Below are 23,318 nucleotides of genomic sequence, written 5' to 3'. Positions count from 1 at the left end.
CTGGCCAGCGGCCCAGGAGACCCTCAGATATTCTCCTTCGTCGCCACCGCTCCTAGAGTCGTCCAAGTGGTTCAAACGCGAACAGTCGTCTCCTAGAGCACCATGAAATGTGCTTCGCAGCGCTGCGCCCGATGTCCGACGCGCGTGTTGATGACTTTTGGTCGGCGGGCAAAGTTTTGTCGTGGTGAAGGCGTCCGAGGTGGAGGGCGGCATGGAAAGAATCTGGATAGGGGGGCTGGCACACGTCTATGACGCTAAGCCTATTTTGGTGCACATATGCCCTGCGCCCCAAAACTGATGCCTAAGGTAGACTTTTTCGGAGGTACAAGGTCTTTGGTCCTTGGCAGGAATTCCCCAGGCCGATGACTAATCTAGAACATGACGAATTCCGTCCCTCCAGAATCCAGATGTCAGCCTCTTTTTGTCGGCCGTGTTCGCGCCGGCACGACGGCTCGAATGAATATGCGGCAGCCCTCAGCCAACGTTAGAGCGCGCATGGCCAGTGACTCAAACACCTCCAGCAATCATCCACAGTCTGAGGTCTCAACCAGGAGCCAGCCACAGCCTATCAAATCCAGGGCGCTCGTCCGCCGTCACGCGTCTATCCCCGTCCTTTGTCTCGTCGTCCGCATTGATGGCTATATCAGACGATCACTTTCACTTATCAGCAACCAGTATTATGTGTCTGCAAAGATTTCCAAACAACGTCTTTGCAATTGTCTACAGACCGACAACAAAGGACAGCTATCGCACGTGCAAACAAAACAAGTCAGGGGGCGGCGCGTTTCATTAGCTTTGATTTCAGTCCATTGCCTCGGCCCATTGTCCTGCCAGCCTCGTGGCAGCGACTCGGGACAGATGATATTACTACTATGTGCGCCGAGTGAAGTGAGACTCTTACGCCGAGTTGTTCCTACGCTCCGTGGCGTGTGTAAGCCTGGCGCAGATGACGGAAGTACATTACATCTTCCCAGTCTCTCGATAGTGTCTGCCTGCCTAGGCAAGTGTCAAAAGTGTCCTTGCACGTCCATCAGGCGAGTATAGGCTGGTCATTCAGTGCAGAACTGCATTGAATTTGACTTCGAGCATGCCGTCGCACAGTCTTAAGCCCTGACTGGTGACGCAATGGTAGCATCAAGCTTGTGATGTTTTCGGTCGGCCTGCCTGGGGTATGTTATGGGAAAGCGATGATAATCATCTCGTCCAGGCAAAGACTACTTTTTCCTGCCCCGGCCGCCCTTGGCAGCACCGCCCTTTCTGGTGGCCGCCGTGTCGACAGGCCCATCCATGTCGCTTTGGCCCTCGCCAGGACTTCTACGTCGCATGGTCCCGGTTGATACAGCAATGAATTCGTCCTCACTATCACTTTCTCCAAGGTTAAACAAAATGGGTAGACGGAAGCTGTCGATATCGTCATCAAATTTGGTAGGGTCCAACGTCAGGACATCCACATCTTCGTCTTCGGCATCAAGTCGTCGTCGATGAATTTCTTCTTGTGCGTAAATGTCAAACTCATCCTCTCTCTCAATGTACTCGACATTTTCCTCCACTTCAGCAAAATCTGGCGCCAACGCTGACCACTTTTGAGGGCTGATGACGGACCAGATGTATATTCGGCCTGTTTCCAACCCACAGGCTGCGAGGAGTGCCCGTGAGGGATGCCATTCGATGACGCCTTGTTCTTCTTTCGGATCCTTAAGCATGCACACCAAACTCCCATGATTGCGTTCCCAGACATAGAGTTCGTGATTGTTGTAGGTCGATGCGGCTACATATTCGCCCGTCGCACTAAATGTGACGTGGTTCCACGAGAGCTTGTTGACGACGTCTTGAAACTTGTGTTCGAGGGGCAGTTGTATTGTGTCGAGATCCAAATCGTCTACAGAGAGATTGGGGATTCTGAAGGTGCGGATAATGCGGTCTTGCGAGTTGACAAGCAAGTCGCGACCGGCAGCAGTGATACGTAATGTAGTTATGATTCCAGAGCAAACTTTCTCAGCATAAATAATTTCCAAGGTCTTCGCATCGATCAAGTTGATTTTGCCCTTGCTTGTGCCAGCAATGATGTGGTCTCCTGTCGAGGTCCATATAGCCGACGTCGTCTTTTCCTTGGCATCCTCTTTCGCTTGTTTCTCTTTTTGTGCAGCACTGCCTTCGGAGTTGATCCTCTTAGGCACAGAAGGAATGATATGCTTGACATCGACAAGGTCGGTCATGTCCACTAGAACCGGTTGTTCTTCGAATAGGGACGCGACGAATTGCAAGCTGCTTCGGTTAGCTGCTAGCGCATCGAATTTCTAAGCAATCGACTCACTGATTCCATGGATGGAGCTCGGCCATATACGCTGGCGCGCGGAAGCGCACTTCGCGCAATCGCTTGCCATGCTGAAGATCCCATAGAACAGCCTTCCATCCTTGGCAGGTGGACAACAAGTATCTTCCGCATCGTGACCAGCTCAAAAAAGTTATACTCTTACTGTGGCCTCGCAATTTCCGTGCCACTCCCATCGTCTCTAAATCCCAGATAGCGATGGCGCCATCAACTCGGCCGGAGGCTAGGTAGTCACCCTTGCGATTGAATCGAAGCACCGTGGCATGCCCGGATCGTATGGTGTTGGTGATGCTCTCAGGATAGTCCTGAAGCAGGTAGTCGTCTGACAGCAGCAAATTCATGTTCGCGATCGCTGCTCGATGATGTTATATGTGCTCCGGGGGGCTGAAGACCAAGGCACATGGTCATCAACGAATGTGCAAGCAGCGGTCGTCGACCTGATCGGCGTAGGTACGTACCTACTCAAGTGCCCAGGTAGGTGTGGGTCCATGTGCTGATGTTTAGAGTACCTGCCCTGCCCAGCTCTTCTTCGCGATAACTTAAGTACCTGGGAGCAGTACTAATACTTGAGAACATGGCGTTTGGCAAGAGCGCCAAACTTTGATTCGTGTGAAGGAGCATAGTTGACCCCACCGCGGGGAGCTCAAGTTTCAACCTTCGCATCAATTGAGACGATGGCACCAGACTCTCAGGGTAAGAAAACGGTGCAACTTCTACAACTGCTAAATACCGATGGTGCTAGCCAGCATGGCAAACTCCAAGTAAGCGACATTCTCGCTGGAGGACTTCATCGTCACGTTACGACTGCTAATGCGCTGCAAGATTTGAATATGTTCGGAGCTTCGAGCAACCAGACCAGTTACTGCCAAACACATGGATCGTGGTTCGTATTGACGGACGAGCATTCACAAAGTACCAATCCCCGGAAGCTAGGATATTTGTAAAGCTTGCCTAACTTTCTGGATACTAGGGTGTGCGCAAAGTACGACTTTCAAAAACCCAACGACCGTAGAGCTTTAGATCTCATGAACGTAGCCGCCATGGCCGTTGTTAATGATCTTCCCGAGATTGTCGTAGCATATGGTGTCAGTGACGAGTATAGGTGCAAAACTTGTTCTCCCCAGCTGGATACGCACAAGCTAATCATCTCAGTTTCATCCTTCACAAATCCTGCGACTTGTTTGAGCGACGTGCAAGGTGCGCAATTCTTCAGAATCGTTTGCAAGTTCCAAAACTGAGGTCTATGTAGCAAGTTGGTCAGCACCATCGTCTCTTCTTTCACGGCGAATTACGTGTTTTCATGGTCCACTTGCTTCCCCGATACGCCACTATCCTTCCCTCTACCTACGTTCGATGGCCGGGCGGTATGTTACCCAAGTGTCCAGAATCTGCGTGACTACTTGAGTTGGCGGCAGGTAGACTGTACGATCCACCCATCACCATACCATTTTTGCATCGACTAACCCGTCAGGTCACATAAACAATTTGTATAACACTGCATTTTGGTCCCTGGTCCAGCTTGGTGGGCTTGACAACCAGAATGCTGAGAAAACACTCGCCGTATGTAATCCGCCTGTTTGCACACTTATATCATCTAATTGCATGCAAGGGCACCTTAGCAGCAGACAAAAACGAGATCCTTTTCTCCCGATTCCACATCAACTACAACAACGAACCGGAAATATATAAGAAAGGCAGCGTCGTTTTTAGAGATGTACGTGTCTGCCTCCTTCGACTATACCAACTGCAATTTGAATAATCTTGCTAACAAGCATCGACAGTATGAATTAGTCGACCCTGGGAGCCACTCAGTTGCTGCGGAGATGGACGATTTGGCAGAGCCTATAACACAATCAAAAACTCAGATTGAGAAGGATAAAAAGAGGAGAGCCAAGGCGCGGGTCGTGGTAAAGCACTTGGATATCATCAAGGATGACTTTTGGGATAGGAGACCATGGATATTATCGAACAAGCCAGGTAAAGCCCCAAAGGAAACATAGGGTACAACCTGACGGTTGGGTTGGGTAGAAGCGAAACCTTCTTTCTGTAAAGAACATGATTTCGCCATGCCATGCCCAGAAGCACGTCAACAAGCGAATGGAGAGGGCAACGACGGCTATCACCTCTCACAACTTGGGTTACAAAGCGATTTATTTTTCGGCAATACAAGACGGCCTCGGTACTCAAGAACTCAACACATAAGAAACTACAGGATGAAGCGCAAGATGAAAACAACTGATTGCAAGCCATAAATGACGGGGATCGTGGTCTCGAATTAGATCTTCTCCAACCTCACATGTGCTTAGCACCACCTTGTGATGAGACGGCCCAATCCGTATTCGTCATTGATCAAACCGACCCAACCCATATGGGACATCGTCTCTTTAGCTTTTCACTCACGAATGGAATCGTATTATGGCAGATCCCCTCCTCTTGCGGAATTGTGTCCAGAAGTCGCCGCGCACAAGACAAGTGAACGAGAGAAGCAAGTAGCAAAGGTCAAAACAGGACGCATTGCCGGTCGATTCATCTCGCCTGTTACTCTTTAAATCGACGAGCGTTTGCCTCTGCTATACATGGAAGAATTCGGCGCGAAAGAAAGGTGCTGCAAGACGCATCAAGTCAAGTGTGAAGGCGGAAGAGATGTTTGTGTAACGCAAATTCGCAAGTTGCTTCCATGAAGTCACATCACAAAAACTAGTGGCTTGAACAATTGCAGGCCGACTACTATCTGCAATGATTGAGTCCAGCAAAAGAGACAAATAGGCTTTCCAAGTCGAACAGGATTACTAGCAAGGTGGCCAGCCAATCTGATGACGAATTTTGATCCGTTCGAACATACCGAGTCATGCATGTTGTATGCCAACATTCTACCCTGGAAGCAGGATAAATCAGGCTGAAGTACAGGAACAGAGGCTAGGCTAGCGGGCAGCTTTACAAGCTGGCCCTGCATCAGTATAATCACTCTCTACAGCAACTCGGCATCCAACTATTCTACGATTGGAGATCCTGGAAGCGCTCCCTAATGTGGCCCAGTCAAATATCCGTTCTGGTTATCAATGTCGTGTGTACTCTTGAATCGTTTCGCATTTCAATACCCGTTAGCCAGATCTCCATGATTAGATTAGGATACGTGACAGGGCATTTCCACCGACCACCTTGGTCCCATCAGTAGCGGAGGCGCACTTCCCACAGCAACGAGCCTTGATGTATTCAAAAATACGTCGGGCACAGACACCCGGGCTCTGTTCGAGAGAAGCGGCCTGCCCTGGGGTGACCTCGGCAGCCGGAAGAAATGGCTCAGCGAATGCAATACTCCAAGCCAAAGACGCCATGCTATGCAATGTCCCAAAAACCTCTCCAATGGTAAGCCACGACTCCCATCAACAACAAGCGACCTGTACGGTTTGCTTCTCCCTCCTCCTGCTTTCTTTCCTGGCCCTCCGCTCCTCTTTTGTCGTCCGTCTCTCGGCCTTTTCCCTTGGCTTGCCGTCCTTGAGCCTCCTCCTCTTCTCCTCCTTTCTCGCTCTCCGTTCCCCCTTAGTTTCTGGGATCGCTCCCTGTTCCGCATGCCGCTGAATCTCCTTCTTCCGTCTCTTCTCCTCTCTCTCTCTCCTGCTGGCCACTTTTACATCCTTCAGCCTCCTCCTTTCTTCCTTTCGGGCCTTCTTTTCCGCCTTGCCATCGGGCTCGCTCGTTGCAGGGGTCTCACTGCTCTCGCCCTCGGCATCGCTCGAGGTCTCGCTCGCGGACAACGTCCCTTGGAGGAAGCCGCCGCGTACAAATGAGGCATAGAGGGAATATTTTCCCAAGGAGCCATTCTCAATGGCGTTTAGTTTACCAGTCTTGAGGGTCTGTGTGACCTTGCCTTCTTTAGATGTCTCTAGGCCCTTTAGTTGCTCGTCAAAGGCATTCATCCACCACTGGTCGCTGGTGAAGTGTGGTGTGGTTCCGAGGCCCTTGGTGTTGTCTTTGCGATTGAGGAGGAGCGGCCTCGCGAGGCCGATGGAGTCGTCGGTTTTGTGGAGAGAGTGACCCTTGCCTCGCCAGCCTTGGCTTGCGAGCAGGGCACTGGCGTCCATGGTGACGCTTGCGAAGCGCGGGACGAGCGCTGTAGGTGTTGGGTATTGTCGGATCGTGGATTGAGTGGTTGATGAGGGTTCGTATGGTTTTTTTTTTGGGCGGACAATGATGGCATTAAGTGGGGCGGTATGCGATAAGACGTATCCAGATCCGAATGAAAACCGCTGCTGAAATGCGGGCTACCCTGTACTTGGGAAGTCTGTGATTTGTTCTTTCATCTTCAGGCTCACAATGCCATGGTACCGAAATGAATTGGGGCCTAGCTCTCTTTTCTGTTCTCTTTTCCCCCTTCTTTTGTGTCAGCCTGGGGCTTCAGTCTTGTCTTTTCACTCCAAGGATTGCCCCTGGCCTACTAACTCATCCAGTCGGGGGTTGAGCCGGTTGAGTTGAAGGACGGCAACAACGTCGTAGACAAAACCAACGCCGAGCTCGACTTGTCTTGCAACTTCTTATCTCGGATAATCGAGCACCGTCACCATCATTCTCATGCCAGATGACGTCTGATTCTTACTACAGGGTCAGAGTGCTGCAGAGGAGAGCGCTGGCCCACCGAAGCGCCCGACGACGTCATTCCCGCAAGGTTGTCGACTCTACGCCGGACAACCAAACCTCGATAGCATTCCGCCCACGCAACACTGTCGGCTACCATTGCGCGGCTTACAATTCAATCGCTGCTGGACTTGCTTGAATCCAACAAGGGACAGACACGGACCGGCAGCGCTCGACTCGGCAGAGGGTTCGGACCTCTCGACGTCCAAGCTACTAGTCAACAGTCCACACCAGACAGTTCGGTTCCAACCTCACCAAACACAGTCCCTCTCGTCTCGAGACTCAAACCATCACCAGGCCAAGCCCGCGTAGTTGATCGGCCTTCCGGTGTCACTACACAAACAACTCTGCTCCGCCGTCATGGCGCCGCTCTGCGCAGACCCGCGGCAGATCGTCATCGCCCTCAACCCCGCGAGACGAGCCGCTCTCCTGCATCTTATTGAAGAAATCACCGCCTTCATGACTCTGCACCTCGCCAACCCTTCGGGTGAGCTGGGCTCTCTCACCGGCCCAGACGAGGAAGCCCAAGACGCTAGACCCAGCGCCCGTCCAAACCCTCCCGCTCGCGAAGCCAAAGCTGCCGCCCAGAAGCCCGCCGGCAGGGCAGCACAGCAAATCGAAGAGATTCAAGAGGCAGCAATGAAGGACATGAAAGACTGGAAGTCCAGCTTCCTTCCCAAACTAGAAGAAATCGTGCGCGTCCAAGACACCGCCAAGATCAAAGAGGAGCGCAAAATCCGCCAAGAAGCCCTCGACAAGAGGCAGCTCGACACGCCCGAGGAGGGCGAGAATCTCATGAGCTTCGGCAACGTGCAGGTCGACAAGCCGGATGACGTGGCGGCTCTCCAGAAACTATACCACCCCATCCTCACGAGGTTGACGACCGTGCCGGCACAGGATCGTCGGGAGGCGCTCAGCTGCGTGCTGCTGCTGGTCCTCTCCACGGGCAAGTACTCGGCGCACTCCCGCACCATGATACTCCATCTCGCGTCGGCCCTCGAGATCCCGCAGACGTTTGTGAACAGGGAGGAAGCCGAGGTTGCCCGCTCGCTCATGGAGTCGTCAGCCGCCGACAAGCACGACAAGGACGCCATGTCTGCCGAGGCCGAGGCCGAGAAGCGCAGGCAGCAGAACAAGTTCAGTCGATTCTGGAAAGTCGGCCTCGCAAGCGTAGCAGGCGCCGCCGTCATCGGCGTGACGGGGGGCCTGGCCGCGCCGCTGGTCGCCGGAACGATAGGCAGCATCATGGGCGGCGTGGGATTAGGAGGTGTCGCGAGCTTCTTGGGGATATTCTGGATGAACGGCGCCTTGGTGGGCGCGCTGTTCGGGGCATACGGCGCCAAGATGACAGTCCGTGTCCCTCGCCCCCCTTCCCTACGTGCCGCGTCTCTTTGCAATTGCAGAAAAGCTAATCAGCGTTGCAGGGCGAGCTCATGGACAGGTACGCCAAAGAGGTAGAAGACTTCAAATTCATCCCGCTCGCCGCTCCGGTCGAGGACGCAGACGGTGCCACAGAAACCCGCAGACTCCGGGTGACCATTGGCATCAACGGCTGGCTTAACGACGAGTCCGACATCGTCACGCCGTGGCGCGTGCTCCCGCCCCGGGAAACAGAAGTCTTCGCGCTGCGCTACGAGATGAAGACGCTCCTCAGCCTGGGGACCGCCCTCCAGGACCTCGCCCAGTCGTTTGCCTGGAAGACGCTCAAGATGGAAATCATCAAGCGCACCGTGCTGGCGACCCTCTGGGCGGCCCTCTGGCCCATCCAAGTCCTCGCCGCCGCGTCCAACGTCGACAACCCCTTCAGCCGGGCGAGCAACCGCTCCAAAAAGGCGGGCCGCCTGCTGGCCGACGCCCTCACCAACAGGGTGCAAGGCGAGCGGCCCGTCACCCTCATCGGCTACTCCCTCGGCGCCACCGCCATCCACGCGTGCCTCGAGTCCCTCGCGCAGCGCAAGGCCTTTGGCCTCGTCGACACCGTCGTCATCATGGGCGCCCCGGCCCCCTCCGACGCCGCCCACTGGCGGACCCTGCGCTGCGCCGTCTCAGGACCCATCTTCAACGTGTACTCGGAGAACGACATGATGCTGGGCTTCGTGTACCGCATGCACAGCCTCGCGCTCGGCGTGGCCGGCCTCCAAGCCATCGACGGCGTCCACGGAATCCAGAACCTGGACCTCAGCGAAAAGGTCAGCGGCCACCTGCGCTACCCCTCGCTGACGGGCGAGATCCTCAAGGCGTGCGGGTTCACGGGCGTCCGCGCCGGCGGCGAAATCCAAAAGGACGACCTGATCCGCATGAAGGACGACCACGCCGAGGGCAAGCTCATCGACCTCGACGCCGCGGGGGCGCCGCCGAGCCGGCACAAGCACAGCCCACTGGCCGACGATGACCTGAGGGGGTTGACAATCTCTCCGCCGGCCCTGTCGCCGCGTGATGCTGGGAGACGCCCTCGTCCAGCGCGCCCTGCGGAGACGGAACCAAAGCGCGAGAACGAGAACGAGCACCAGCACCAGCACCAGCACCAGCACGAGCTTGAGCTGGACTCGGATGAATCGCCTGTGACGACGCAACACGAGTCTCTACACGAGGGCTTCCATGACCCGCCCTCGGCTGAGAGCGGGAGCAAGTCTAGGCGGCAACAGACGCCAGACTCTAACGATGGCGATGACGGCGAATTTATGGCTATCAAGATGGAGGATAACGATGACGACCATGGCAAACCAGTACAGTGCTAGATAGAAAATTCACCTCAACGTCATCCATTGATGGCCTGTTTGAAAATACGCGCATCATCAAGTTACAACGTACATTTATTTCACAAGCAAGCACACACAAACACAGACCCGCGAAAAAAATAAAAAAAATAAACGGCTTCTATTTTGTCCCTGCGTCGGGACTCGTGTCTTGCTCTGATTTCTCTGATCCCTCGCTACAAGAAAGTGGCAGAACAAGACGGAAATCTGGGCAATTAACAATTTGTAGTAGAATTTTCATGGATCCGATTGACAACTAGGTCTTTCTGAAAGCCAATATAGCACATATCTAAGTGCTAGCTCGGGATCTGTCCAAACAAAAAAAAAAAGGTGAGAGAGAGAACAAATCACAAGGCAACCAGGAAAAAGAAATCAAGACGCTGTGGAAGGCAGTACGGATGCCTCATGACCAGAATCGCTTGTGCATTCAAACACACACAGCCTTATCGTCCTGTGGTATCATCGCCGATGGGAAAAAAAAAAAAAAGAAAAAAGAGCGAAATATCAGAAGAAGCCGGACCCCCGGGAGAACAACGGTCCAGCTGCTGGTTCCGTAAGCAGTCATTAAACGAGTTGGTTGGACTGCGTCAGACTGCGGGAGCAAGTCTCGCAAGACTTGTTGTGGCTACCTGCAAAGTGAGCTAGTTGGGGATATTATGAAGAGAATTTTACAAATTTTGTAGATTGCAGAGAACATGGTAATTTTTTTCCAGTCAGCGGGCCGCTAATCGTCTCTAAGATCTCCCGGCTAAGGGCAGCTGAGAGCCGTTACCAGTTTCCATGTTGCCGGTGAGCTCGGCAACGCGGGCTTTGATTCGGGCAACGCGAGACTCAATGGCTGTCAAGTTTATCAGCACAAAACTGCTTGGCATGCTTGTCTATACGTTAAACTCACTCTCTTCTGCACTGGTGTCATCATCGTCGCCCGAGGTCGTCTTGGGTCGAGGAATGTCATCTTTGGCGCGACCAGCAGCTCTCTGCGCCGCATTCTTGCGAATTTGAGCCCAACGGTCTTGAACCCCGGGGCCAGCGCTCTGACTCAGTGTCTCAACCGGCTCCTGAGGTTTGTTCTTGTTGCTGCTGCCTTCTTTGGACATGGGGTAGCGTGCTATCGGTGGAGTAGCATCGTCATCGTTGGGGACGAAGGCTGGCTGATCTGCGAGAGGGCCTTGGTCGAATCGAGCGAATTCGTGCTTGGCCTCAGCTGCGTCGTCTGCATCAATAGGCGACAGATCCGTGCCAGCTGAAGGGTCGTAGATTGGCTCTATATTCTCAACAGCAGGGCGAGCCTCTCTCGTAACTTCTGCGAAACGAGATGGCTCTGGCGTATCATGAGATTCTCGAACCGGAATATCAACTGGGGCTGCCTCCTCTGGTGCAGGAGACTCGGCTACGTCAGACATGCGAGTCGACCTTTCGGCAACGCCTTCTTCCTCCTGTGACGTGTTCTCCAGATGGGAGGAAGCGCTCTCAGGGACCTTGGATGCTCGGTTCTTGCGCTTCAACAATTTTCTTCTTAATCCCAATTTCTCCTTGTCTGCTTGGAATGCGCCCTTTTGAGTACCCATCCCAGGTGTGTGATTCTCAACGTCTGGAACTGAATGCGCCACAGGGGTGACTGGCATACCAGTATCCTTGGGCGCTGGGACTGGGGGGTCAACCTCCTCCACCGCCGGCTCCGTTGTTTGAGGATCAGCTTGCTTGACCTCTGGCTTAGGCGGGGGAGTAGGTACCATCGCGACGGGCGTGTTATCTTTAATCGGCAAATCTGTTTTTTTGTCACCAATATGGCCGTTGCTATTTGTGGCAACAACACCACGGGTCCCTTCAGTGGTTGGTGAAGACGTCGCAATTCCACGACCGGCACTATTGTTAGCCATGTACGCATCCTTGATGGTGCCCTTGTCGTACTTTCTCGTCCATCTCATGGCAGAAATAGCTTCAGGGGCAAGGCTGGGCTGCAGAAAAAGCACACTCGTCGTCTTCTCTGGCGTTGTTTCATCAGTTCTGCCGCGCCGTGATGCAGCCAACTGCTCATTCTCTTTGACGGCACGCATCTGGGCTGCCTTGGCTTGGACTTTGGCATGGGTCTCTGGGCCAATAGTGGTTTTGCTGCTCCCGAAGTTGTTCGAGGCTGTTTTATCACCATGACCATGAGCAGGCTTCCCGACCGACTTACGGCGACCCATACTTCTGCCGCGCTTGGTCCAGCTAAACAGGCCTTTCTTTTCAGCAATATAGGCTCCCTTGTCCGGCTCTGGAGCAGCGCCTGCAATCATTTCCTCCATAACGAGCCAGCTACCACCTGCGACCTTTGTCTCAATGACAGCACAGCGGCCAAAAGCGGATTTGCGTTGGGACGTTTCCTCCGGAGCTAAGCTGTTCATCCATACCCACCAGAATGCATTGTCAAGGTCCATTACAGCAATGCTTGCAAGCTCACCGGGCTGCAGGTTGGTGGTGTTCTCCAGTCTCGGACGGTGCGACTGTGAGCTTTGCTGTCTAATCTGGGTTTCAATAGGAGGCAGCACCTTGTCAGGGGGGAGGATGACGTTCGAAGGAGCCCCGTTCTCATCAACGAAGCCGGATGAGAGGAAGTCAGCCCAGGATGGTGTCGTGGGGCGGCCGAAATCGGTCCCAGACGCAGGTGTGCTCCGAAGCGCTTGCACTGGCTTGTGTTGAGCAGCGGCGTTGCTGTCTTCGACGTGAGGTTCTTCCTCAACAGAGCCCGCAAAACCAATGTCCTCGAATCGTGACCATGACGCATCACGCAGGCTGGTCGAGTGCTTCACACTAGAGACCTGAGATTCGTTTGCAGCAGAAATGGCGCGCAACACTCGAAGGCACTCCTCGGTCAATGCCTGTACCGGGTCGTCATAGTCGGAAAATTGTTGCAAGGCAGGATCAGAGTCGCGATACTGAAAATGGCCGGCTCGGCGAAGCAAGGCAAAAGGCGTCGGCGAGACAGTGTCGACCAACATGACCAGTTTATTAGTCCTGGATACAAGTGCGGCCGGAGTTCGCGGCGGGTACTCGGTTTCATTGAGCAGCTTCTCCAGCGATCTAGGAAGCAAAGTGATTCCGGTGAGGCCTTCTTCCGGAGTAAGAGATCGCAGATAGGCGAAAAAAAGGTGGGTGGTGGCATTGGCTGCCCTGAAGATGCCACACGTTAGCTTTCAGGCTCTCCTGTTGTCTGGACACAAATTCAACGGTTTGTTGTGCGACCAAGTCACTTACTTCTGCCATGCCCTGTAGCCACCATCAAAACCACTGCCCGTATCTCTCTGCTCGAACGCCCACCAAGCAGCCATTCGAGGCAATTGACGTCCACCGAAGCCATTGATCTTGCCGTGGGCAACAATGGCTGCCGTTAACTCAAAGAAGTCGAAAATGATGCGCTGTCGAGCTCCGCTTTCGACACTTAGGGGGATAAAAGTTTTAAAAGAATCTCTCGCCATACGCGAATCTATCGCACTTAGTTACTGACAGAATGCACAACTTCCCCCGAAAAATTGTACTTACCGCTTTCCCCAATTTTGAATAATTCGTAGGCATCCCAGCCGACAACACCGCCCGAAATGCGGCTCCAGCACCACTTCACTACGCCCGAGATGACCTAGTGCAGTTGTCAGATACATGAAGACGCGGCATGGGACGTGATTTCAAGGTCCACTGACCATTGGTTCGGTCATGCGTAACTCTTGTACCAAGATATCCCCTTTCAGAGCGAAGTTGTCGTCGAAGAAGCGTCTAATGAAAGTGCGGACGGCACTAGGATTGGATGTTGGTCGATACGGGAGGAGTAAGAAGGGAATGTCGAGGCCTATATTGAAAATCAATAGATTAGCCAGTTGCCGAGATTTTCCCCCAAGCTCGACTCAAATATACATACCACGCGCCTTGAGCTCGGCCGTGCAGATGTGCAACAAGTCATGAATTTCCTCCGGCTCAACAGATGGCCGTGTGTAGGCATCATCCCATTTTGGCTTCTGTGTAAGAGAGTCTGAGACTCCCTGAAGATTAAGTCGCTGCTTCTTCCGGTTCTCTCGGCCTTTGAGGCGTGAGAGAAATCGTGGCATGCTGGGCAAATGCAAGGGGATTCCCAAGCGACGACGAGAGAGGAGCTTCAAAGACGACGACAAGTATACGTGATGCGACGACGCCTTTTACCTCATCTACCGCAGTTGTGGTGCGGTGCGAGGGAGGATGCAGGAATTATGCAGTGCAGCAGACGATTATTGAGTTCAGGGGCTGCGAAGACGGTCCACTGGTCGCAGCGAGAAAAGGCTCGCCGACACGGCAGCGCAGTGACGTTGGCAGATAGTGCGCCTTTTCCTAGTTGGGCATTGGAAAATGAAGAAGAAAAAGAAACGCAAAATAAAAAGCAAGCCTCAGCCGGGGGAGTAGAGGCGAGACCAGATGGCCCAAAAGGTGGTTCAACTCGCACGGCGACGTGTAAGTGGTGATGCGGGGACTGGAGAAAGCAAAAAGAGTGTCGAGAGGGTTAAAGCCTCCAGGGGGGGGGAGTTTGGTGGGGGTGAGTTTGGAAAAACCAACAGGATTCAAAGGGGACAAGCTGTGACCAGAGAAGTCTGCAGGGGGGGGATTCAACAAGGAAGAAGCACAAATGAATGGAAGCAGCGCCCACCAACGCAGGGCAGCTGGGGTGGTCGGATGGTTAGAAAGAAGGCAGGAAGGAAGGAAGGAAGTAAGGAGGGGAGGAAGGAGAGGGCGAGGAGGAAAGGCAAGGAGAGGCGCAGAGACAGACACCTGGGACCAGAGAGACGAGAGACAAGAACCCGACGGACGAGACGAGATGAGAACTTTGGAGACTTGTTGGACGTCGAGGTGGTGTGGATTAACTCTTCAGAACGCAAATCTCTTTGGTTGGAGGGGGGCTGCGGAGCGAGTTGGACATTTGCTGGACTATGACATTCGGAACCAGGTTGGACCATGGCGGTTCAGGGGGGGCACGCGCGGGCGCGCGAGAGAGAGGGAGCCACTTGCATCGCCCCAGATTATTTCATCACCAGTTGACGGCAGCACGGTGGACGTAGCCAGGGGGGCCTCAATTGCGGCCTCGCATTGGGCCACGCATTGGGCCACACGGCCGCTTTCGCGGACAGCGGGGAACAAAAAGTAAAATTAGTGTTCGACGCAGGTGGCTCAGGTGGCGGGAGCTTGGGGGGCCTCGCTGGTGTCACGCGGGTGTTCCTGGCGTCAATGGCAGCGGGTACCTGCGTGGAAGTGAAGGTTTGAAGCGTGTACGGAGTACAGAGAGTCCTCATCAATTGTCTGCATCATGTATCGTGTGCGTGCACCTCAAAAACTTTGTCGAGGGCTCAGCCTACGCATCATTTATTGCAGGCACACGCTTGCCTGCATCGGCTCATCGTCTCATCTGCGTCCTGCGTCCTGCGTCCTGCCTCTCTCTGCCCTCTGCGGCCCGCCAGCTGCCAGGGTTTGCCTGGGAGGAACTCCAGATGCCGCCACACGCCCGCCCGCATCACAGCGCCCGGGTCGCCGTGTTCTGGATGTCGAGGTTGCAACGAGTTATCCTGCCTCCATGTCCTTTGACCACGTCCAACGAAAACTTCCCGACGCCGCATCCTGTACTGCTGGCGATGGTTTACCGAGCGCTCCACGATAAGAACATACATAGCTGTACCGTACGGAGCACTACACTACCCTTGTGCTCATCTACGGCTCCCACAGACAAAATCACATTTCCCGCGACTGCTCAACACTCGGACGGACGCCTTGACACCGTCATGAAGTAGGCCCACTTCGCCCTTATGGGACCGGAAGGCCTGTAGAAATGTAACATGTACCGCGTACGCCGGTGCCAGTGTACAATATATTGCCGGCTGGCTTGATGTAGTAGTAATGATGACGAGCGGTTAGGAATCCGGTTGTGGCTGTCAATAACACGAGCCGGCTTAGCCGCTCGTTGCGATGTTGCGGCCATGGCGAATCATTGCTGCCACACAGCGTAACTAGTAACCACTACTCGGAGGCGCCACAACTCGCCCAAGTCTCGTCACGTCGACGGACTGTCTCTCTACTGTTACCTGTGCCAGTTCACGGCCCCCGACGTGCTCTGCTCTGCAATACACGGTGGATGGGTTCCTCGCCGACTTTACCCACGGCGAAGCTACACATGGCTGCATATGCCCTCCAAGGCCGTCGACGACCACCCGTCATCAACATGATATAGCCCACCGCGCAACCAGGTCTCGTCAATGCCATTGTTGCCCAGCCCTGCCGGTCCTGCCAGTCCATAGCGTCGACGACTCGCACGCAGCCCACGGCTGTGTCGCACCAGTGCCGTCTGGCCCCAGGCTGGCTGGCAGTCTCTGGCCCGTTATTGACTCGCGTCTGGCCACCAACCACCGCCACCAGTCTAACCGTCTAGCCGCCGTGTCCTCCATGCTCTGCACATGCTCTGTCGTTGTTACCGTCTCCTTGGACAGGTGTGCCGCCCGGGCAGCAAATTTGCCAGTGATGCCCAGGCTAGCTACGGAGTACGTAGCTGTTAGCACGTAGTCCAATGTCTCAAAACCCAATCGGACTAGGCCAAGTTGTTGCCGAAACCATTCGCTCCAGAGTGCGGGGCGTCCGTTGGTGGAGCTGGGAGCTTGTCCAGTTTCGTGCTAGTTTCATGTCTTTGACCCCTGGCTTGCAGACTCATGCCGGCCCATCATCCGGAGATGCTGTACTCTGAACCGACGATAAGTACCAACACCAACCTAGAGTAGGTACTTAGGTAGTTGCGCCGTCTTCTTCTTTCTGATCTGTTGGCAGTATTGTATATAAACTCTGTTGACTGTCCTCTATTGTACGTTATGCCCTCGATTGCCTCGCAAGGTGTGCCACCATGCATGTCCGCATACCGCACACCGCACACCGCACACCTCGTCCGCAAACCGGGCTACTCAGTACATCCAGACAAATTCACGCTTGATTGAGCCCCCGCGCGCATCAAGATTCCAGACCATCGCCATCGCCGTCCGCTACAACACAACACAATACAAGGCCATCCTTGGGCCCGGGGCTGCAAACCTACGTCGCATTAGGCACTGACTTACCCGGCTGCTGAGCAAGTACTCTGGACGGAAGCCCGATGCCAGCAAGGTTTAGCGCGGGAGCGCATTTCGGCATCCACGATGCCCACCCTGACTTGACATCGAGCCGCATGACACGTCGCCTCCTGTCATGAGACTACTAGCGTGCACGCAAGAGGATGAAGACGGCCGGCTCACTCACTCCTTCGAGTCCTTTCTGGGCGGGTGAGGCATGGCCGTGCATCAGGCAGGCCACGGTTTCGGGCCGCGGCTGTGCATGATTCACGATTCGTGGCTGATCCGTGATGGCAACACATTGTCTAGGGCATTTTTGGCAGCGTGTCCTTGTTTAAACCATGAAGAGGGCTGGAGTTGACGTTCAGAGAGCCGCGATCCCGTCCCCCGCCCGCCGTGATGATGAGGTGTCGTGGTTGGGTATTTGCAGCGCACATACGGTTCCCCGTCTGTTGCGCCGCTCATTTGCATCTATGCTGATAAGACCATGACGAGACGCGTGCATGGAACGATTCTTTGATTTCTATCCGCTCATTCAAAAAGTGTCCAAGCCGATGCTGTTTACATGATGATATTCGGGCAAGTGTTGTATGCCCATCCGATAGGGTCTCGTCTCGCCTTGTCTCGTCTACTCTTCCTTCTCGACCTCTGCCTCAGCCAGACGAAGAGCTTCCTCTAGTGCGGCCTCGTCGTCCGAATCCACATCCTCCTCGGCCTCGGTGGTTCTGGTCATCTCAACCGCAACAGATCCATTCGCCTCCTTCTTTACTTCCGATTTGGCCTGCGTCTTGACCGATTCCGTGCCGTCGACAGACGCGCCACCAGAGGCGGCTGCCGCAGGGGCAGCCTTGGTCGTGGCACCCGGCGACAAGGCCCAGTCAATCTCACCATCCTCGCCGTACCGCTTGATGAGCCACTCGTTGGCCGCCCTGAAGTGACTGCAGTCGAAGAATCCCCTGGAGGCGCTCAGCGGACTCGGGTGGACGCTCTGCAGAATCAAATGCCTCTGCTTGTCGACCTTCTGTACCCTCTTGCCTGCCGGAGTGCCCCATGCCATGAAGACGACTCCCCGCGTACGTTTCTGAGCCACAAGATCAATGATTTTTTGCGTGAAGCGCTCCCACCCACGGTTTGAATGTGAATTCGCCTCATGAGCCCGCACCGTCAGGCAGGTGTTCAGCATCAGCACACCGCGGTCAGCCCATGGAGTGAGAAGACCGCCTCGATCGGGGGGCGGAACAAACGAAGGGTAGTCCTTCTTCAGTGCAATGTACATGTTCTTGAGGGACGGCGGCGCAGGCGTGGGAGGTCGCACCGAGAACGCCAGGCCGTGCGCTTGTCTATCGTTGTGGTATGGATCCTGACCGACGATGACGACCTTGACGTCGTGGAAGGGGGTGTGTCTCGACCTTTGGTACAAGGGGGGTTTGTTGCGTTTAGCTCGCGGCCGCAACGGATGGAGAAGCCAAGCGTATTACGTACCATGAATATACATCCTCCTTTGGCGGAAACCATTTCCTGCCAGCGTTCGTCTCCCGGTCCAGAAACTTCTTGAGCTCCAAAAACTCCTTGCTCGTGATGTCATCCTTTAGAAGCGCCAGCCAGCTCTCGTGCAGCGTCTCAATCTCCAGCTTCAGGAGCTGCTTCTGCTCGGCTGTCAGGCCAGCCAGCCACTTTTGCTTGTCGAACTTTGCGGCTGGAGAGGCGGAAGCAGAGCCATTCCCGGCGGCGGACTTTGGTGCACTGAAGAAGGAGGCGATGGAGCCATTGGCCTTGGGCTTCTTGGTGTCGGCTCCGTTTGTTAGGGTCTCGCCTTTGCGTTTGAGCGTCGACATGGTCTGAAGGTGTGCACGGAGCCGACGACCTGGGAGGGCTCTGGCTTTGGAGGTGAGGTGCAAGCGGAGGGGGAGTGTGAAAGCCGTTTTTGACTGAATGCTGGTGTACATGCAATAAATGAAGTGCGGTTCTTGGTGATATCTGTAGCTTTGGAGGAATTGGACGTGTGGGCGTTAGAGGAGGCCGTTTGCCATGCCAGGACGGAGACTTTTTTGCTGCGCGTGGGAGACGCGGATTTCCAGGGCGGCAAGGCTGGTTTACGCGACTGAGACCGCAGCGGCCGCCAAAGGGGCGTTGAGGTACGTACATAGATAAAGGGTCACCGGTGGGGATTTGGGTGGGGGCCCGAGGGGTGGCTGCTTGTGTGGCCAATGGCTGCGCACGCAGTCATGATGTTCTTGGCCCTGCCTGTTTGATATTTCTAAACGTCGAGCATCAGAGCCAGACGCAGACCAAACTCGGCGAGCCTCCTAGGGCGAGGGTACACAGAAATCAACCAAATTTTAATACAACTGTGAGTCTCTAGCAACCCTAGTCCAGTGACTATATTCTAGCTCGTTCATCACCTCCGCTGGTGAATAGCCAGTCTAGTAAGTCGACCCCTTCCTAATGTTCCGTATCCAGCCAACCGGTGCCTCTATCGGCACGGCCGAATTCCGGGAATCGTGAAGGATGATCCTGAGCCACTCGTCGGGTAAAGAAAGGTACGAATTTGCAGTCTGACGAGGTCCGGCCGATAATGGACCGTAGGGACCGCGTGGAGACAGTTGGGAAAGCGGCAACGGTGATAAAGCACATGACGGTCGGCCAGATTCGGACCGAGAGCAATGTTGAAGAAATACATGGTGCGACATCTCACCTCACTCTCTTGTAGCCGAGGACGAGGCTCTGTAAGTATGCAGAGTTTCCTCGCATCATCCTCGCGACGTGCCCGCTTGTGTGCAATCAGTCCCCGCAAAGCGACCGACCCAGTAAGCAAAGTCGCTGGGCTCGCAGCTCATCTCGTCCCTCGTCCAGAGTCATTTGTCTTGGCTCACATCTCATTTTCTCGGGTGTATCCCGAATTTGGCAGTGTTGCTTGGCCGGCTCTTCGTGGGACGATGCAGCCCGGATAGCAAGCTTGATGACAGGAGAATCGCAATGATGCATGTGTATTAGAGCAGCCAAACAGTGGCCCGGAGAAGGCGGAACGTAACATTTTCCATCCAGCTATCCAGAAGAAGGCGACAGATGACGAGGATGAGTGCGTAGTTGGCCGTCGTGGTTGGATGTGATGCGTTTGGAGGGTTGGATTTGCGGAAATTGGAGGAAGCTGTGTTTTATGCTCGGAGATACAAGTCTAGCAAGTAACCAAAGCTTGTCGGTGCAAAACGCAAGCGCCAGACCACCAGATCCCGCCTGAGGCCAGGACAATAGTTCGCCATGGCCAAGAGTTGGCGGATCACCGGGTGTGTTCCTGGATCATCCCGAGCCCTGAGGATGGATGTCTTGTCGTTGGTGGATGGGAAGCGGGAGAGACGCCAAAGGTTTGCAGGGCCGGTGCCGGTGCTTTCAGACTCGTCAAGAGCCTTGGGAATGCGTTCTTATTAGTCAGCCCTTCAGCTGCCCTAAAACCACCACCCCCCACCCCGGGCCCCGCCAGCCCGTTCTCCGAAGTGGACAGCTTGTAACTTGGTAGCTGCCTGCTACGTGACAACGAATAGCTCCGGGCCGAACAGCGCACCTTTGCCAACGTCGGCCATCGTCGCATCGCCACCACTTTCCCACATCCCCGTCTCGGACTCGCTATGCTTATGCTTTGCACCCCATCATTAAAATCTGGCACATAGCAATTGCCGAACATGAGGAGCTCAGCCATATGGCTTCTCCGTAAGTTGCCCTGCCGCTGTCCTCGTCCTCCGGTTTGCCATCGTGTTGCTCACATGTCTCCTTGGCAGTGCTTCCGCAGGCCGTTCACGTTCTGGGAACAAACGCGCAATATTACAAAAACAATCATGGGGACAATCCGCTCAGGAAAGAACCGGGGAACCATGGGCTTGGTCCCAAGACCGCCATTGAGACAGAGCATGCCGCCCACACAGCGGCTCGGCAGGCAGGTTGGTCCAAGAGCCCCAACTGACTTCGGCTTGATGGGGTGTCGAAGTAGTTAACCTGACGTAGGAGCCGAACTCGTCGATGCCGCACTGTCCCAGCTGAACAAGGCATCGCGATCATCGCAACACCGAAGACAACAGTCACCCGGCATCTTTGGAACCGTCGTCCGATACCTCCTGAACGCTATCCCGACCAGACCCGCGACAGCCCCCTCGCAGGAGCAACAGCACCTAAAGTCCACTGCAGCCGGTCCCATCGCCAAGGCTGTCGGTTTGCTGGAAAAGGCCGCGCAACAGAATAATTCCGACGCCCTATATCTGCTGGCAGAATTGAATTTCTTTGGAAACCACAGCCATACCAGAGACCTCCACGCCGCCTATAATTATTACAACCACCTGGCTAGCTCTCATGGTAACATGACCGCGCAGTACATGCTAGGGCTGTTTCACTCGACGGGACTCGGCGACGTGGTCCCGCGAGACCAGGCCAGGGCCTTGCTTTACTACACATTTGCAGCTCTTCGCGGCGACGTTCGAGCCGCCATGGCTACCGCTTTCAGACATCACATGGGCATAGGAGCGTCCAAGAACTGCGAAGTGGCGGTGAAGTATTACAAGAGCGTGGCCGACAAAGCCATTCAATGGCACCGGACCGGTCCTCCCGGCGGCGTGACCTGGATATATCAAGGGTGGCGAATTGCAGACGACGACGGCGGTGTCTACGGCGAGGGCGCTAGTGCAGCGAGTTCAGGGCTCAACGCTCGTAAGGTGAGCGTACACTCTGATGCCAACGCTGCTATTAGCGACGTTATCGAGTACCTCGACCTCATGGCGCAAAAAGGCGATATCAAGGCGTCTCTGAACCTGGGAAGGATATTCTACGACGGACAGAGGGGCCTCGCACACGATTATGGTCTCGCAAAGAAATATTTCTTTTCGGTTGTCTCTAGATACTGGAAAAGGGACGGCACGCTCGTGGATAATTTCAAGCCGGGCACGGACAAAATCGCCGCCAAAGCAGCTGGCTTCGTTGGTCGCATGTATCTACGAGGAGAAGGTCTGCCACAAAACTTCGACCGAGCCAAGGTATGGTTTGAGCGGGGAGCCAAGCTAAACGACCCCCAGTCGCAGTATGGAATGGGCCTGATGTTACTGCGCGGCCTAGGCGTGGAGGAGAACGTCAAGCGGGCTTCGGAACTTTTCCAACTTGCGGCAGCGGCAGATTACGCCCCAGCCCAGGTTGAGACGGGACGACTGTATCTCGATCAGGGTGAAGCCGAGGACCTGCGAGTGGCGAGCAACTTTTTCGAACTTGCGACCCGATACGGAAATATCGAAGCCCATTACTATCTGGCGGAGATGATATATCATGGCGTGGGGCGCGAGAGGACGTGCCCCATGGCTTTGGGCTATTACAAAAATGTCGCGGAAAAGGCGGAGCCCCTGGTCTCATCGTGGGCGGACGCGAATGACGCCTACGATGCTGGAGACTATGAGGTGGCCTTTCTTGAGTATTTAATGGCGGCTGAACAAGGCTACGAAAGAGCACAGAACAACGTGGCATACATGCTGGACATGGCCGAGGCCAAAAAAAGGTCGTCGTGGCTGGGCAGGTCAAAGACCAAAGGAACTCTCCTCAACAACCCAAGTCTAGGCCCCATCTACTGGACTCGGTCGTCTAGACAGGCCAATGTCGACTCGTTGGTCAAGATGGGCGACTATTATTTCTACGGCATTGGCACCAAGGCTGATGTCAGCAAGGCCTTGCAGTGCTATACCGGAGCGTCGGAGCACTCGCAGAGCGCCCAGGCCTTGTTCAACCTCGGATGGATGCACGAGAACGGCATTGGCCTTGAGCAAGATTTCCACTTGGCAAAAAGATTCTATGACCAGGCGCTGGAGGTGAATGAGGAGGCTTACCTCCCTGTCACTCTGAGTCTTCTTAAGCTTCGGGCTCGCAGTGCCTGGAACACGATTACGCATGGCGACGTCCACTCCATCCAGGACGAGCCCAGTAAGTACTTTCCCACGTCCCTAGTTGTCCGTCGGGGCTTAACATGTTTCTACAGGTAAAAGAAAGGACTGGTCGCTGGCAGAGTGGATTGCCAACTTTATGAAAGATGACCGGTATTACGACGACGAAGCACTGTACGACGACTATGTGGATGATGATACTCTGGATGTCGGAGGTGATGACTACCTGGACGCAGGCGGGATTGTAGAAAGTATCCTCATCATCGGTATCACATTTTCCTTGGTATTGCTTCTGTGGTATCGGCAGAGGATGCAGCAAGCTTACGCACAAGCTGAGGAGGCGAGGCGGCAGGGTCAAGCCCAGGGGCAGGGGCAGGGGCAAGGCCAGGGCCAGGGTCAAGGCCAACAGCCGCAGCAGCAACAGCCGATTCCAGGAGCCGCTGAGAATCCTGCGAACCCATTTGATGGGTTCGGCGGTTGGGCCGCCGGAGGGATGGGTTTATAAAATACTGCGGACATGGTGTACATATATAGACTATGAGGTGGGCGGGCGTTTGGACAGCATTTCAGCCATGAAATTCCTTGAGAGTCTTTGTTGGATGGCCACGAGCCGTCG

General features: G+C 54.7%; 7 protein-coding genes across 7 annotated transcripts; 3 read left to right on the top strand and 4 right to left on the bottom strand.

Annotated features, from left to right (window-relative positions):
• Positions 1–1,214: 1,214 nt before the first annotated feature.
• On the bottom strand, positions 1,215–2,673 carry MAM_05362 (WD domain-containing protein; the record flags this gene model as incomplete). Its single annotated transcript, XM_040824160.1, has 3 exons — positions 1,215–2,265; positions 2,315–2,414; positions 2,478–2,673. The coding sequence occupies 3 exons, from the start codon at positions 2,671–2,673 to the stop codon at positions 1,215–1,217; spliced, it is 1,347 nt and encodes a 448-aa protein (XP_040677872.1).
• Positions 2,674–3,079: 406 nt separating this feature from the next.
• MAM_05361 (tRNAHis guanylyltransferase) lies at positions 3,080–4,332 on the top strand (the record flags this gene model as incomplete). Its single annotated transcript, XM_040824159.1, has 7 exons — positions 3,080–3,093; positions 3,155–3,244; positions 3,303–3,529; positions 3,586–3,696; positions 3,804–3,892; positions 3,942–4,046; positions 4,114–4,332. 7 exons carry the CDS (start codon positions 3,080–3,082, stop codon positions 4,330–4,332), a joined length of 855 nt encoding a protein of 284 aa, XP_040677871.1.
• Positions 4,333–5,715: 1,383 nt separating this feature from the next.
• MAM_05360 (DNA-directed RNA polymerase II subunit RPB1) lies at positions 5,716–6,414 on the bottom strand (the record flags this gene model as incomplete). Its single annotated transcript, XM_040824158.1, has 1 exon — positions 5,716–6,414. One exon carries the CDS (start codon positions 6,412–6,414, stop codon positions 5,716–5,718), a length of 699 nt encoding a protein of 232 aa, XP_040677870.1.
• Positions 6,415–7,324: 910 nt separating this feature from the next.
• MAM_05359 (transmembrane and coiled-coil domains 4) lies at positions 7,325–9,702 on the top strand (the record flags this gene model as incomplete). Its single annotated transcript, XM_040824157.1, has 2 exons — positions 7,325–8,314; positions 8,389–9,702. 2 exons carry the CDS (start codon positions 7,325–7,327, stop codon positions 9,700–9,702), a joined length of 2,304 nt encoding a protein of 767 aa, XP_040677869.1.
• Positions 9,703–10,454: 752 nt separating this feature from the next.
• MAM_05358 (uncharacterized protein) lies at positions 10,455–13,799 on the bottom strand (the record flags this gene model as incomplete). The annotated part of the gene is made up of 6 exons (XM_040824156.1): positions 10,455–10,558; positions 10,616–12,873; positions 12,958–13,186; positions 13,243–13,336; positions 13,398–13,543; positions 13,613–13,799. 6 exons carry the CDS (start codon positions 13,797–13,799, stop codon positions 10,455–10,457), a joined length of 3,018 nt encoding a protein of 1,005 aa, XP_040677868.1.
• Positions 13,800–17,427: 3,628 nt separating this feature from the next.
• MAM_05357 (uracil-DNA glycosylase) lies at positions 17,428–18,634 on the bottom strand (the record flags this gene model as incomplete). Its single annotated transcript, XM_040824155.1, has 2 exons — positions 17,428–18,208; positions 18,282–18,634. 2 exons carry the CDS (start codon positions 18,632–18,634, stop codon positions 17,428–17,430), a joined length of 1,134 nt encoding a protein of 377 aa, XP_040677867.1.
• A 1,842-nt stretch (positions 18,635–20,476) lies between these two features.
• On the top strand, positions 20,477–23,207 carry MAM_05356 (Tetratricopeptide-like helical; the record flags this gene model as incomplete). Its single annotated transcript, XM_040824154.1, has 4 exons — positions 20,477–20,504; positions 20,573–20,731; positions 20,796–22,742; positions 22,798–23,207. 4 exons carry the CDS (start codon positions 20,477–20,479, stop codon positions 23,205–23,207), a joined length of 2,544 nt encoding a protein of 847 aa, XP_040677866.1.
• Positions 23,208–23,318: the final 111 nt, after the last annotated feature.

The sequence above is a fragment of the Metarhizium album genome (genome assembly GCF_000804445.1).
Source record: "Metarhizium album ARSEF 1941 chromosome Unknown scaffold_13, whole genome shotgun sequence".
Lineage (NCBI taxonomy): Eukaryota > Fungi > Ascomycota > Sordariomycetes > Hypocreales > Clavicipitaceae > Metarhizium > Metarhizium album.
The sequence above is the reverse complement of the archived record's forward strand: the minus strand, read 5'-3'. Positions and strand labels throughout refer to the sequence as shown.